General features: G+C 39.3%; 1 protein-coding gene across 20 annotated transcripts in view; it reads left to right on the top strand.

The window, feature by feature from the left end:
* Positions 1-15294, top strand: part of adgrl3 (adhesion G protein-coupled receptor L3) — a 463017-nt gene that overhangs the window by 386613 nt on the left and 61110 nt on the right. For all 20 annotated transcript variants that reach the window (XM_062974088.1, XM_062974092.1, XM_062974094.1 and 17 more), the window contains 2 exons: positions 6028-6196; positions 8733-8858. In XM_062974088.1, the coding sequence (XP_062830158.1) occupies positions 6028-6196; positions 8733-8858 (295 nt within the window). The remainder of the gene's footprint in view (positions 1-6027; positions 6197-8732; positions 8859-15294) is intronic.

The raw sequence follows: 15294 nt of genomic DNA, 5'->3' as shown, positions 1-15294 counted from the left end.
TGTGTAATCCAGGACTTTCCAGTTTGCTTCAAGGTTTGCACATTTTATTTTGCTTGAATATCTTGTTGCTCCCAGGAAAGCTCAAGTTAAAGCAGAAATCACCATAGCAATAAGATCCATACAACCACTGGGATGACAAATCTTTGAGTCTGAACTTCATTTAAAAAACACCCTGGTAAAACACCATGAACCAGGATTCTCTGTTTTTCCGATCTATACATATACTCATTTCAAATAACTTCTATATTTATACTTCTATTGACATGTTTGCATAGTTTATAATTGGTATTGGTTGAATTTATATTGTTTGGTTCCTTCAATCTCATTATTGAGAGAAAGGCAGATATAAACCAATCAATCAATCAATCAATCTTAGAGCTTTAAAATTATCCCAGTCATATTATCCCAATAGTTCAAGAAGTGATTACTCTCATCTTATTACTTATTTCATTAATGTTTAAGTTAGAACCTTCAGTTTCTAAAAGTGGTGGGTACAGAGCCCCTTGATGTTGTCGCAGGGCTCCCCTCCCCTTTCTGCCTTTCTGCTTGTAGGCATTTGAAGGGATCAGTGGTTGGAGGCATCCTTTTTGTAGCTATGTAGAAGATAAAAGAATGTGCTGGGAATGAATTAGAAAAAGCCAGTGGTATACTGGCAATTAGTCCTGAGATGATTCTTCCCCGGTGACTTTGCTATAATTCTATTTTTCCCACCTACACAGACCATTTATGTAGCTCCAAGATTACTAGAAACTGAGGTGGCCCCAAACTGTATGGTGCCAATGCGTGCTGCATTACGGATTAAAGAGTATACAGCACATTAAAATCATAGGAAAGTCCGAGTTAATGCACTGAAGCAGATCCCAATATATCCCGCCTCCCAGGGCAAAATCGGATCTGCAGAATTAGTAGTGCATTGTTGACATTCACCCTTGCTGAAGCACTCTGTAGAAATTGAAACAAGAGGGTGAGGAGGTTGCAAAAAAAGGCCCCAAGGAAAAGGCTGGCTATCAGGGGACCTATCAACCCTTGAAAGGAGTAATTGATTACCTCTATTATCACTGTCTTTTTTGTCACCTTCTATGTCTCTGGCTACTGGTGCATAGTCTCCCAGAAATTGGGGTGGAGAGGGGGGCAGGGCAAACCCACATAGCCATTTTGCGGCTCGGTTTCATGGTTGGCATAATCACCTTCCTGGCATCAAATCATTACAATCCTGTTAGTCTAATCACCCGTACAATGAAATCGGTTCCTCCCAAATTGATTGCAGACAGCATTATAGTGTCTGTGTAGATGTGCCCTAAGTTACACTAGAAGGTGCTTGGATATTGTTTCCAAGTGTATTATTTTAGAGTAGAGACTTCAGTTGAAATTTAACAAATTATGGGCCCTTCCACACAGCCCTATATCCCAGAATATCAAGGCAGAAAATCCCACAATATCTTCTTTGAACTGGGTTATCTGAGTCCACTCAGGTAATGTTGGATTTTCTGCTTTGGTATTCTGGGATATAGCGATGTGTGGAAGGCCCTATGACTCAAGAGAGTGAGATGCCATCTAAAGGCCTTCTAGGAAACAAAAGAGAATGGAAAGAACAAGAGGATGCAGATCAGGAGGGAAATGTACATTGCTAAGTAGTTTTCTCCAGTTTGAAGGAGGAAGGAGTCTTGGAAGGGAGCTATGGGTAAAGAGATGGCATAAAATTTTAATTGTAATTGATTTGTAGCAGATGAACATAACTTGGAACCATATATATTAAAAATACCTTTTGCTTCCTAGTATAGAGCAATCCAAAATATGTCAGGCTGCACAACAGATTAAAGAAAACTAGCAAAACTGGTCAATATGTTGGTATGATTTATATGTGTTCAGGTAATTATTAATCAGCTGCACAAATAAAATGTGTGGGGAATTTTATGATCCATGGTTTGCTTTCACTGGTAGATTCAGTCCACTGTGACTGTGCCATAGTTAAAGGAGCAATCCAGTTATATTCAATATTGGAAATCAGCTAGGTTTCCCTTGCCCTATTTTGCTTAAACATTACCAGTTCCTTTATAATACAGTAGAGTCTCACTTATCCAACATAAACGGGCCAGCAGAACGTTGGATAACTGAAAATGTTGGATAATAAGGAGGGATTAAGGAAAAGTCTATTAAACGTCAAAATATGATTTTACAAATGAAGCACCAAAACATCATGTTTTACGACAAATCAACAGAAAAAGCAGTTCAATACACAGTAACATTATGTAGTAATTACTGTATTTACGAATTTAGCACCAAAACATCACAATGTATTGAAAACATTGACTACAAAATATTGACAAAAATAGAGGCAGACTGCGTTGGATAATTCAGAATGTTGGATAAGCGAGACTCTGCTGTACTTGGATTTTTAGAAGCTTCATAGATCTGTGAATCCAACCATATCTATTCCCATTATTTGTAAGCCTTAGCTCTCAGAAAAATATTCCCAACCCATGTCAACAAATATGGTCTTAATAACACTCCACTGATCTTAGATGCAATATTCTTAACAGAAACTTTAAAAAGCATTGGGTTGGATACAGTATCTGACTTCCATAGAAGTTACTGTACCACCTTTTGGGTTTAAGGGATACCCCTTTCAATCCCACATTGCAGCTACTCTGTTTAGCCTCTGTAGGCCCTAGAGCAGTGGTTCTCAACCTGTGGATCCCCAGGTGTTTTGGCCTACAACTCCCAGAAATCCCATCCAGTTTACCAGAAGTTAGGATTTCTGGGAGTTGAAGGCCAAAACATCTGGGGACCCACAGGTTGAGAACCATTGCCCTTGAGCATCTATAATGGAAACATTTGATTTTACCAATTCCACTAAACTTCAGGCTGGTTTCAAGCCACAAGGGTCACAACAACGTACTGTTGACACATGTTTGTAATTTATAAACTATTCCAAAATTGTTTGCTGCAGTGATACTGACTGGCCACTTATAAGCTCATTCAGTTTCATTTCATATGCTCAGTTTTATGTATGCAGTATTTAACCTCGGCTTTGTAGCAATATTATTTTAAAGGTTTTTCTCATTTTGATTGATCAACAGAAGCCTCAATCACTGATTAATCAAAATAGCAATTATGATGAAAAATACACTATATCTAATTCCTCTTGATATTTCCCCTCACTAAAAGATAGCAACATTTGCATACCAGCCCTTCCTATCACACTGTCTGTGATTCAGTGTACCATAAATATAGCATGAAAAGGGTTATTCAAGCAAATGACCAACCTGCCAAAACTAGGGTAGAAAGCCAGGATGCAGAGTCATACAGCTTAAGGCCAGTGCAGATATGGCTTATTTTGCATCTGTTAAGTATGATGTTCTTGAAATTATATTTATTAGTGTGTCCCCCTCATTGCACTATTTCTTCTCATAGTTGCACTATGGGCCATCTCATAACCTTATTTTTCCAGGGCATGACTCGTGTTTACAAAGCCTTCATGCAGGCCTCTGCAATTATCATATTTGGTGTTAACTGAATGATCCCAATGCATGAACTGTCATCTATATAACAATTACAGTTACAGGAATTTAATCTTCCATGAGAAGATGGACTGCGGCCACATCACCATTCTAGCTGTAATCCAAAGTCCTCAGTCCCCCCCCCCCCCCCCAATTAAAACTACTGAAGCATTTAAGTAATATTAAATGATGCAGAGCTACTTCCAGCTGCATCCCGGCAGCGTGCCAAGTGGCAGTCCTGAGAACATGGGTGAACCTGTGTTCTTATGGGACCAGCTGGATCCAGCATGGGGAAAGGTCAGGTCCAGACAGATTTCATCATGGGATAACAAGAGGGCAATGCAGGGCACTGCCCAATAATTTACCCTACTGCCTGATTGATTCACCACACTACCCCATGGATGCCCACACTGCCCTCCAACTTAAGGATCTCCATGTGATGAGGTCCTTGCTCCTATTTTAACCATATTCTTCCTGAAAAAGAATGAGATTTTTATTATGTTTATTATGTTTACTAGGTACAATGAACATAATAAAATTCAGTTTTCGCCATTATATAATAACTCATGTCATAAACAAATTATTCTCGAATTTCCTTTTATTTTAAAAGAGTTTTCCTGCAATCTTTTTTTTAAAAAAATTTGTCTGGTGCCTAGATGGTTGAAGAATCAGACCTTTCATTTTTTCAGAACCACATTTGTATAACTTTCTTGCAGAAATCCACTTAAAACAACTTTAGAATGTTACGTCAATCGACTCGTCATTATTCAATAATAATATAATAATAATAATAATAATAACAACAACAACAACAACTACTACTACTACTACTACTACTACTACTTTATTTTTGTATCCCGTCTCCAACTTCCCAAAGGGACTCAGGGCGGCTCACATGGGGACAAGCCCGACAGCACAAGTTAAAACACAGAATAATCAATTAAAAACATAACTACATAAAAAAATAAAAACACATCCACAGAATTAAAACCAGGACAATAATAATAACTAAATATTCAGAGGGTAAAATTCTGTAGAATTCTGAATAGGGCTCCTAGGAGCAATCAAAAATAGGGGCGGAGGAACAATCTCAGTAAACACTAAAACCATAAAGGGTAAAAAAAAAAAAACACAAATGTGTTTTTTCGTACATCTGTAATTAAATATTCTGATGGGGTTTTTTTTTGTGAAATATCATACAGGACAAGATCAATAAAAAGTCTAGTATAAATGAACTTCTCAATAGATCCATGCATTCAGATTGATCTGTCCTGTGCCCCGTCCCACCTTGCTGTTAGGATAATCATAATTTACTTTTAGAATTCAGTATCTATTTTGGCTTCTGCATCAATAAGAGGGAGTTTTTTGTAGGCTTATTGGAATAACCTCCTATATGTATGAAATGTTCCCTATACATAGCATAGAGCAGCCTCTGCACAGGATGAACTCATCCAGCCCAAATATGATATCTCTAAATAACCCATGCCAAAATAGAGATTACATCCAGAGTCACATAAAATCAGTAGAACACCCATTATGAAACTAGAACAACCTTATTTGAAGAGGGCATCAAGCATGCCACTTTCCCCCCTTGCCATTTTCATCACCTTCACATTGTTTATAATTTGGCTACCCCTTTGAAAGCGGTTCTTTGGTTTCTAACAGGGAACTAGGGTGTATATCATTTGCATCTGTCTAGTTTGGTTATTCCTTGGTCAAATTTGACTAGTGTTTTCTGCATTTTGTTTTCTTTTCCCCATTCTTTTGGGGTCATACATATTTCCCTAGCTAGCCAAAGCAGCATTTATAACAGGAACCAACTACAAAGATGATCTCAGAAAAATTCTAAGAGAAACACTTGACCCACTGAGCCAGTGCTACTCAAAGAAGTCTAGACCCTGGATCATGCGGCTCCCTAAACCATCACCTGTCAGAAGAATTGCCTTACACTGTATTTATATTGTGTTTCAAATTATTTAATATGTGACCCTTTGGGAAATAATAATTACAAAGAATTGGGGAATCACGACTATTGGAGAAAATGTGTAAAGAAAAATAGCTACTGTCATAGTGGACACTAGTTCACCTCCATAAACTCTGTGAAAGTTAAAGGAGTTACACAAAAGGATACTCCTATTCTTTTGTCCAGTGGATTTGTCTAGGATGAATTCTTACAAAGATATTCTTAAAAAGATATCTTAAGCAACATGCATGGAATGAATGGGGGCAAATTCGAAACATTTTGTGTTTTCCTCCTCTGTGCAGTATTCATCTTCCATTTAATTTATTGTGCTCCTTCCCAAACCTGCTTTTCAAAAGAGACATTTTCATACTCATGACATTTCTCTCTACCTTACACATTTGATAAGAAAATACATTGAATTCCAGAAGTGCATTTCTCAGAAATGCTTTTCTTCTCCCCCAAGAACAGCATGAAATGCTTATTGTGTACATTGTGGTGTGTTCTCTGTAAAGCAAAGATACTTTCCTTTTCTGTTTGTTTGTTTCTTTACTCTCTTTCCAACAGGTCCTGGGTTATTGGTGCAATAGCTCTGCTCTGTCTATTAGGATTGACGTGGGCCTTTGGACTCATGTATATTAATGAAAGCACAGTCATCATGGCATACCTCTTCACCATTTTCAATTCTCTACAGGGAATGTTTATATTCATTTTCCACTGTGTTCTACAGAAAAAGGTAAGTTTGGTGAAGAGACGTAAGATTGGCATTTGGTTGCCTAGCAATTACTTAGATAATTTACTGATAGCATCTTGCATTTTCTGATGTCACAGCCGAACTGTGAGCCAGTTCACATAAGCATTAGTGACTCAAATGCATCATAGCCAGTATGTGCTTAAAGGTGCATATTTTGAATATAAATACAGGATAAAATACTTTAAAAGTCACATAGGATTAACATGTTTATGAAGAATTGTGAAATATAAGAATGACATATTACTGCATAAACTGAACAAAATAAACTTATGAATGAGTCTGTGGAAGGATTAGGAGATGTGGGAGTTTTTTGTGAATCAAGCATTAATCATGGAGCCAGTTTTTGTAGCGAATGGAACAGAATCTGTATGTTACACTGAGGGAAAGGTAATGGTGGAAGTCAAAGATTTTTTATTAAAGTGAAGTGCATGACGAATGCAAAGCAACAGTATGCATAAATGGAAGAGGGAAGAGACACTCAATGCCTTGCTGATCCAGGTTCGGCAGGCCTGGTAAAAATGCATTTGTGCTTGAGCTGAGATTGTCCAATTTGTTCAGCATTCCTCCCTCTTCCCATAACCTTCAATATATAGAGTAGCAATGCATGGGGTGGCATCAAATAAAACTAGAGTCAGCAATCCATCAATCAATCTGCCGTGGCAAGTAGCCCTGTATCTTTAAGGAAGGTGAGTGGCATAATGACTCAGAAAATGAACTGATGAAAGAATAAAGCCTGGCGAAAGAACAAAGAATATACGGACAGTTTGGGGTGCACAGAATAGCCAATTATGAAGCAGACATCCTATGCAAGTTTTGCTGTAAGCACTTGCAATCTTGCAAAAGCTTGGCCAACACAAGACTTAGTCCAATTTGAGACTTTCAGACTTTCATTATGCTGAGGAGGGCTCATACGTGCATATGTACACATATGTCTTTTTCCATAATCAGAGGGGGACACTCTATGCTTTGCTGACTGGCGGTAAAGACATTGCATTATTCCTTTTTGTAGTAATTTTTTATGCATTGAAACAAACCTACCATTATACAAACAAAGACTTATACATTCATTAATTTATTCATTCAAATACAAACAAATTACACCAAACAAAATAAATCCTCCCCATAAAAACATTTTTCTTAATATAAAATACTAACCTACAACAATTAATAAAACTGAATCTAAAACAATCATCCTAATCATTATAACTTTACACTACCCCCATTAAAGACACCTACACATGCAACATTATGAACTGATGTATAAAGCCACATACTATCTATATAATTATTTTAATTTCTCATTTTTCTATTCCCTTAAACTATCACTGTATAGCCATTTCTACTTGACAACACTCTTCTGAATCAGAAAACCATTAGCAGAATTTTGTCCCCATCTTTGGTGTAAATAGGTGGTGATAATGTCCCAGTTTTTCTTGAAATTGATCAAGGATTTCTACTTGATCAACATTATCAATTTGTCAATTTCAGCTAATTTTCATATCTTCAAAACCCGTCTTCTTGCCAGGCCTTTCCAATTTGGGGCATTGCATAATTCCTCAAGGGAAAGGAGATGTAGCTGTAATCTCTGTGAGTAATATGCCATTTAACTGCGAAGCCTCAAACCACCTCAGTGGCTAGATGATGGCTGCATGGCCGACCAGTTTGACACTGCTCAATTTGCTCCCCATGAAAGCCGCACTGTTTGTCACTCATCATGTGGAGTGATGATACCCAAAATGAAGATGTGATGTAAGCAGAGCCGGCCCAAGGAAATTTTCAAGTGTAAGCAAAAAAGGATTTTGGTGCCCCCCCCCCAAAAAAACCCCAATCACCAAGAAAGCAGGCTCCATGGAAATGGGCGATCTGCCCTGCGCGCGTGCGCACAGGACAGATCGCCCATTTCCGCCCTGCCTGCTCAACGCAGGCACAGATCGGCTGGCGATCTGCGCCTGTGTTGAGCCCAGGCTGCAAGGGCATTGAGCCAAACGGCGGTGGCACAGCAGCAGCATCGGCGGCACTACGGGGGCGCTGTCGACGCCTCGACAGCGCCCCTAGAGGTGTGCGCCCGAGGCGGCCGCTTTAGCGGCCTTATAGGTTAAACCAGCCCTGGATGTAAGAGAGGGGAGGGAGGAAAATTGGCTCTCTCCCATTCCTCTCCCTTTTTTGATCACCTAATCACTCTGGATATTACCATTCCATATGCAAAGTGATGGACAATGCTATTTTCATGTCATAAATGGAAAATCAAAGAGGCAAGGTAAGTGCCATCCCCTGTCCCTAGGCTGTCTGAGCCCAGGGGAAGTGAGATGGTGGTGTAACCAACTGTAGCACATGCCCAAAGTCATGGGTTACTCTGATGTTTGGGAAAACTGGAAAATCCTGCAAGTTCTTTGAAAAGAAGAACTTTCCATAAGCATGGGTTACAAATATAAAATTGCCAGTATAATCAATATATAGAAATAATTGGTTATTAAAGACGTTAACAGATGCTAACAAATATTTCAACTGGATTGTTTAGGTACGTAAAGAATATGGGAAATGCCTGCGTACACACTGCTGTAGTGGGAAAAGTACAGAGAGCTCCATTGGCTCAGGCAAAACCTCTGGATCCCGAACTCCAGGACGATATTCCACAGGATCACAGGTAAATATTGCTGCTTAATTTGAAGGGTATGGAGAAACTTGAGCCCAGGGTTTTTTTCACATGGATATAATAAACCCATTTCTTCAGGTACAGTATAGAATTATAAATATTATTACATTGCAAGCAATTGCTGCAGATTAATGATATGGTTTTCTAGCATACAGTATCTTCAATTTTGAAAACTGCAGGTAAACCTATGGCTTAGTGAATGAACATGACATGGGAAAGGGTAGGAAGATAATCATCTCTGGTTTGAGATGGAGGCTGTTATAAGTATGCCGAAATAGCTCATTTTTAGCCTCAGAGGTGTTGCAGCCATGCCATTATTTATTCCATTCTGATCGGTGAGCTCCCCTCCTGCTTTCATTTGCTGCTGAGCACAGCAGTCATCCACCTGCATGCTACCTATATTTAATTAGCCAGCCTTCTGCTTGAATTGGAATCTGCCCACATCTTTCTAATGCTGTAGGCCTCATGCCATCCTTCCAAAATCTTGCCTTAAGTTTTATTTGCTTTACATTATTTGGAGTCGTCCCAGAATCATTTTTTAATTTATAGTGTTCTATTCAGAAAGGTACAGATCAGATTCTAAATATTCTGTTGCTCAATGTTATGTAAAATGATGATCGCTGTAAGCAGTTTGTTCTGCTACAATTATTTGTACTTAGCCTCCAAGCATTTCTATTGCTCCTAATCAGCTCGTCTTGAAAAGTGTAGCCAAATCATGCCTCTAGTTCTGCAGACACCTGGCAGTGGAAAAAGAAGCAAATTACAGCAAGGCATAATGTTTGCAAAAAGGCTGAGTCTGACCAAGTATGGGATAGAACCTATTTGAACGACAAATGGCAGCTTTTCAACGCATCCAAAACAGAACAAACTCTTCATGCAACTATTGCTGTTTCTGAAGGACCACCCGATGCAGCCCATTATGAACTGTCAGAGTGTTATTATGCCCTAATCCATGAGTAGAGAAATTAGGCCGCTCAAGGGCCTCTGTAGTGAATTTGCTCATCACTTTACAGATAAAACTGCACAGATCTATTCTGACTTGGCAACTATGGTTGATAGTTTCAATGGATGAGATTTGATTCCTGTTTTCCAATAGTAATTAATATTTTTATATTTGTTTGTTTATTTCTCATGTTCTCCAAAATTGGTACTGCCCCCCCCCCCTTGTTTCCAGAGAGATGCACATCAGCTCGCTGAAGGCATACAGGTGGGGGAAAGTGACAGTTAGTAGTGGTGGTAATTACTTCTCTCAGGGGGCTAGTTAGCCCCCTGCTACCCAGCCATGCCCTTGGGGCATTTTTGGATGCCCCTGTTCAGGATTCTTTACTGCGCTTCATCAGGGTGGGCATCTAGAGTATGTTCCTTATTTTGCAGAGCCAATTTTGCCCTGGATCAATGACTTATTTGGATCTTGTTCATTGCATTAGCATTATATGGCCACACATGTAATTTCTTGTGACTTTTTAAAATGCACTGCTTCCTGCTTAATCAGTGTGCATTGTAGGTATGCATTTTTTGTCCACCATTACCTCAGGTTGGCTTTGAACTGCATTGTAGTGTAATATAGAAGAGCCCTATGAGAACAATCTTGAGACTGCTGCAGATTCCCACAGTTGCCTCATAAATCTGCCAAAGATAAGCATTCGTAACTAATAAGAACTTGCCTCGCAATCCTTTACAACTAATATCAGCATGTTTAGAAGCATAACAACACTCTTCATCCAATATATATATACATAGCTATACCGAATAAATAATCAGATATGCAAATACAAATTGAAGCACTGATAAAGTGTTGGTATGGTATGCCTCAAGAAACTATGGCAGTTCCTGACAACAGTGATGGTAGCTTCTGGGATTTCTGCTGCAAGGTTTGCTATTTGGAATCTTTATGGCTGGAGAAGAAAGTCTCATATTTTGGGACACCCCATTTCTGTTGCAGGTGGAAGAAATGTTGCACTCTTGTTACTCCAATATTATGCTAACATCATTATTTGCAACATCTCCAAGTACAGTAGAGTCTCACTTATCCAGGCTAAACGAGCCCGGCAGAAGCTTGGATAAGTGAATATGTTGGATAATAAAGAGGGATTAAGGAAAAGCCTATTAAACATCAAATTAGGTTATGATTTTACAAATTAAGCACCAAAACATCATGTTATACAACAAATTTGACAGGAAAAGTAGTTCAATACGCAGTAATGTTATGTTGTAATTACTGTATTTACGAATTTAGCACCAAAATATTACGATATATTGAAAACATTGACTACAAAAATGGCTTGGATAATCCAGAAGCTTGGATAAGCGAAGCTTGGATAAGTGAGACTCTACTGTATCTTGAAAAGAATAAGTCAAATAAAATGAAGCATCTTAAGGTTTAGTAAACCTGAAGGGTCTAAAGGCTTTGCAATATTATGAATGTGGACAAAGGTAAATGATGGCAGTCCAAAAAAGACCAATGTTAAAGGGGGAAGGGGTGGCTTTTGTGTGTTAGGATGCCCTTCAAAGCAATTATTCCGAAAGTTGTTCAGCTTGTAGAGTGAGGATATTAGAAGAATATGGAGCAAAAATTTTCCCCTCATTCCAAATAGTTCCCATCTATATATATAAAATGGTAATGGAATCCCGGCACCGAGCAAAACAACAAAACTACCTATCCCACAACCTCAAAATTTGCCAGCACAACCCCTCATCCATGCCTCTGGGTTCATACAACTAAAATAAACAACAGGAACCACCACGGGGCCTAAAAACAAAAATGCTCCATGTGCGCCTCCGCCACAACGAACCCCAGGCACGGACAGAACAACCCCTATCCCTCCCCTCAACAGTCGCTCCCGCGCGCTCTCCTCTTCCTGCTCCGAGGCACCGCCGACAAAGAAAACCTCACCCAGCGGCCCTCAACATGGCGCCAGGGAGGAGGGACCAGCAAAGCCTACACAGAGCCCCCCACCGCTGCCCTCCCCCCAGCGAGGCCTGGCCGGGAGAGGGCCGGGAGGCCAGGCCTCCTCCCCGGCCACTCTTCTCCGGGACGACCTCCTCCTCATGGTCATCAGGGAAACAGAGCGAGGTGGGAGGGAGGGGCCTTGCCCACGTCGCCCCCTCAAACAGGCACACCGAGGCCACGGAGGGGCGGGGGCCAGAAGGAGGAGGAGGGGGAAGCAGGAAGAGTTCTCTCTCCATTACTTTCAGTTTTTCCTCCTCTACACCTCCATTCTAATACAGTAAAGTCTCACTTATCCAACATTCTGGATTATCCAACACATTTTGGTAGTCAATGTTTTCAATATATCGTGATATTTTGGTGCTACATTTGTAAATACAGCAATTACTACATAGCATTACTACATATTGAATTACTTTTTCTGTCAAATTTGTTGTATAACATGATGTTTTGGTGCTTAATTTGTAAAATCATAACCTCATTTAATGTTTAATAGGCTTTTCCTTAATCCCTCCTTATTATCCAACATATTCGCATATCCAACATTCTGCAGGCCCGTTTATGTTGGATAAGTGAGACTCTACTGTGAAAACAATCACAACCACAACAATAATCATCAACAGCTTCACAGGCAAGAACCACCCAGGCACTGAAGCTGCAAGGCCATTCAGTGCTAATCAAGCTCGCCAATGGCAACATTCACACTTGGCCTCCAAACAGACAATACAGTAGAGTCTCACTTAGCCAAGCTTCACTTATCCAAGCCAGTCTGCCATTTAGTAGTCAATGTTTTCGAATTACATGTTGCAATGTTTGCGTGCTACATTCCTAAGAACAGTAATTAATACATAACATTACTTTATATCATATGTAATAATTACTATGGTCTAATAAGAAAACAGAACAATAGAATCTCTAAAATCAGGACACAAAATACAAAACAACACTCAAAAGACAGGGACATTCCAAACACGGGAATTCCACACAGAAAACAATCAGGCCCAGCTAACACCTCCCAACAAAGGATGCCCTCAACCAGGAAACAGCCAGGCCTCAAACCTCCAAGGCCATTCAATACATTCAAAACGTAACTAACTGCAATATTCATACTTCCTGCACTCAGACTATTCATTGCTATTCGACCTGCCCAACCAACAATTCCACAAGGTAGAAAGCGGCCAGGCTTCAAAGCACCAACACTATTCACTCCTCTTCAATCTCTCAAACCAATATTTCCCCTACATAAAAAACCCTCACATTTGGAAGCCATCACACCACTCCGTCCCATTCAACCAGCCAAAGCAAGGAGGCCCATATATACAAGCACCCAGGCTTGGAAACAGCGAGGCGATTCAGTGGAATTCCAAATGGCCACAGCAACGCGTGGCAGGGCACAGCTAGTATGTCAATAAATAGAGAAAGATTTATTCAGGTGTCCCAGAAAATATATACACCCTTAATATTTTATAATTCTTGGGGTGGGGGGACTTCATTTAAAGATTACATTAGTAGAGAAGTGTCATAAAATGATAAGAGAAACTATAAATGAGTTTTACAATCCTCTGCTTCAACAATGTGAGCAGTTCATTGCAGTGCATGGATGACAATTTGAACACCTTGTGTCACAAATAACTTTTAAAACAAAGGTTAAAATATCTTGCTCACCTGGAAAAGAATATCCCACTTCTGACACCAAAAATGTTATGAATAACTTTTCAGTAACTTTAAAGCATAAGTTTTTTATTGCAATTTTAAGTGTGAGAGGATATATCAGAATTTTTACACAAAGAACAACATTAGACATACAGACATACAGATTCCATGCAATTGCACTGGATTCCACAACAACCTACTACAGTTATATTGACTAATAAAAAAACAAAAGGGGGGGGGTGTTATAGTTTTACTCAGCATTCACACACGTGTTCATGCATTCAGCCTCATGCATCCAAATTTTACCATATCTTGTCTCCCTCCTTGGAGAAGCCCCTGCTTAGGCCAGACCCTTCTTCCCTGCAGCCTGCCAATGCACAGTTCCAAAACTTCTAAAACGCCAAAACTCCAAAATGCATCCTCTTTTCCCAAGAACAATGCCAAGATCAGACCGCTGCTTTCTCTACAGAATAACTGACTTTCTGCAACACTTATCATTAATCCAAAATGCACTCCTTCATCTTCCCATGAGAAAAGGAGCATGTGTATAGAATCCTGCTTTCTCATAGCAGATCTGACACTCTCCAAAGGCACGCTATCTCTCTCCCTCCCAATGGAACAGAGCATAGTGGGTTAACAGTGTCTCTGTCACAATTTTTGGATTGTCATAAAGCCACGTATATAACAATATTTTGCTGATGTTGTCCTAAAGTTGTAAATGAATGATAGACATCTTCCATCCTGGCTCCATCTTAGTTTCCTGGACCAGATGTTGATTCTTCTTGATTGGTGTTAGCCTTGTGCTGACTTCCTTCTTGACATTGTAAACATTTCCTTAACTTGATGTAAACATTTCATTGTCATAGTTCTTTTCACAGTTTACCAGGCAGGTCAACTATTTCAGTTTTTATTAAGTAAAGGTAAAGGTCTCCCCTGACGAAACCTTTACCATTGATTAATCAAGTCCATTGATTAAGTCCAGTTGTGTCCGACTCTGGGGTTTGGTGCTCATCTCTATTTCTAAGCCAAAGAACCAGCGTTATCCGTAGACACCTCCAAGGTCATGTGGCTGGCATGGCTGCATGGAGCGCCATTACTTTCCTGCTGGAGCAGTACCTATTAATCTACTCACATTTTTATGTTTTTGAACTGCTAGGTTGGCAGAAGCTGGAGCTAACAGCAGGCGCTCATTCCGCTCCCCAAATTTGAACCTGCAACCTTTTGGACTGCAAGTTCAACAGCTCAGTGCTTTAACACACTGTACCACTGGGGGGGCTCCTTTTACAGTTTTCATTAGCAGGTTTTAATTATAGTTCCTGAGCAGGTCGTTAATGATTTTGTCATTCCAGGCTTTAATATTTTGAATGGTATCTTCAAAAGTATTAGCTCTCATTCATTCATTCATTCATTCCTTACATACATTACATTCATACCCACACATATTAAGTCCACATGTATAAAATCTGCACATAAAATTTTGTGACACTTGTATAAAATTATAATTTAAGATGGAATCTTTAACTTTTTATTATAAGATTTGTTCCTCGAAATAAATGTGTTTATTTAGCCTTCAAATGATCGCTATAGGGTATATATATTTTGGGGATATTCTATATTTCTTAACATGTTACCCTTAATTGATCATAATCATGTTATGGTCAATCCCAAATGAAGAACAATTAAAATCAGATCAGGGCATTCCTTTATTTATTGTACCTTTGACATGTCACAAAACCAAATTTGTTTATAATAAATGTATTATTTTTTGTTACATGTTGCATTTTCTTTTCACTTTAATGCAACTCCCACATATTACCACAATTTGTT

The sequence above is a fragment of the Anolis carolinensis genome, chromosome 2, assembly GCF_035594765.1.
Source record: "Anolis carolinensis isolate JA03-04 chromosome 2, rAnoCar3.1.pri, whole genome shotgun sequence".
Taxonomy (NCBI): domain Eukaryota; kingdom Metazoa; phylum Chordata; class Lepidosauria; order Squamata; family Dactyloidae; genus Anolis; species Anolis carolinensis.
The sequence above is the reverse complement of the archived record's forward strand: the minus strand, read 5'-3'. Positions and strand labels throughout refer to the sequence as shown.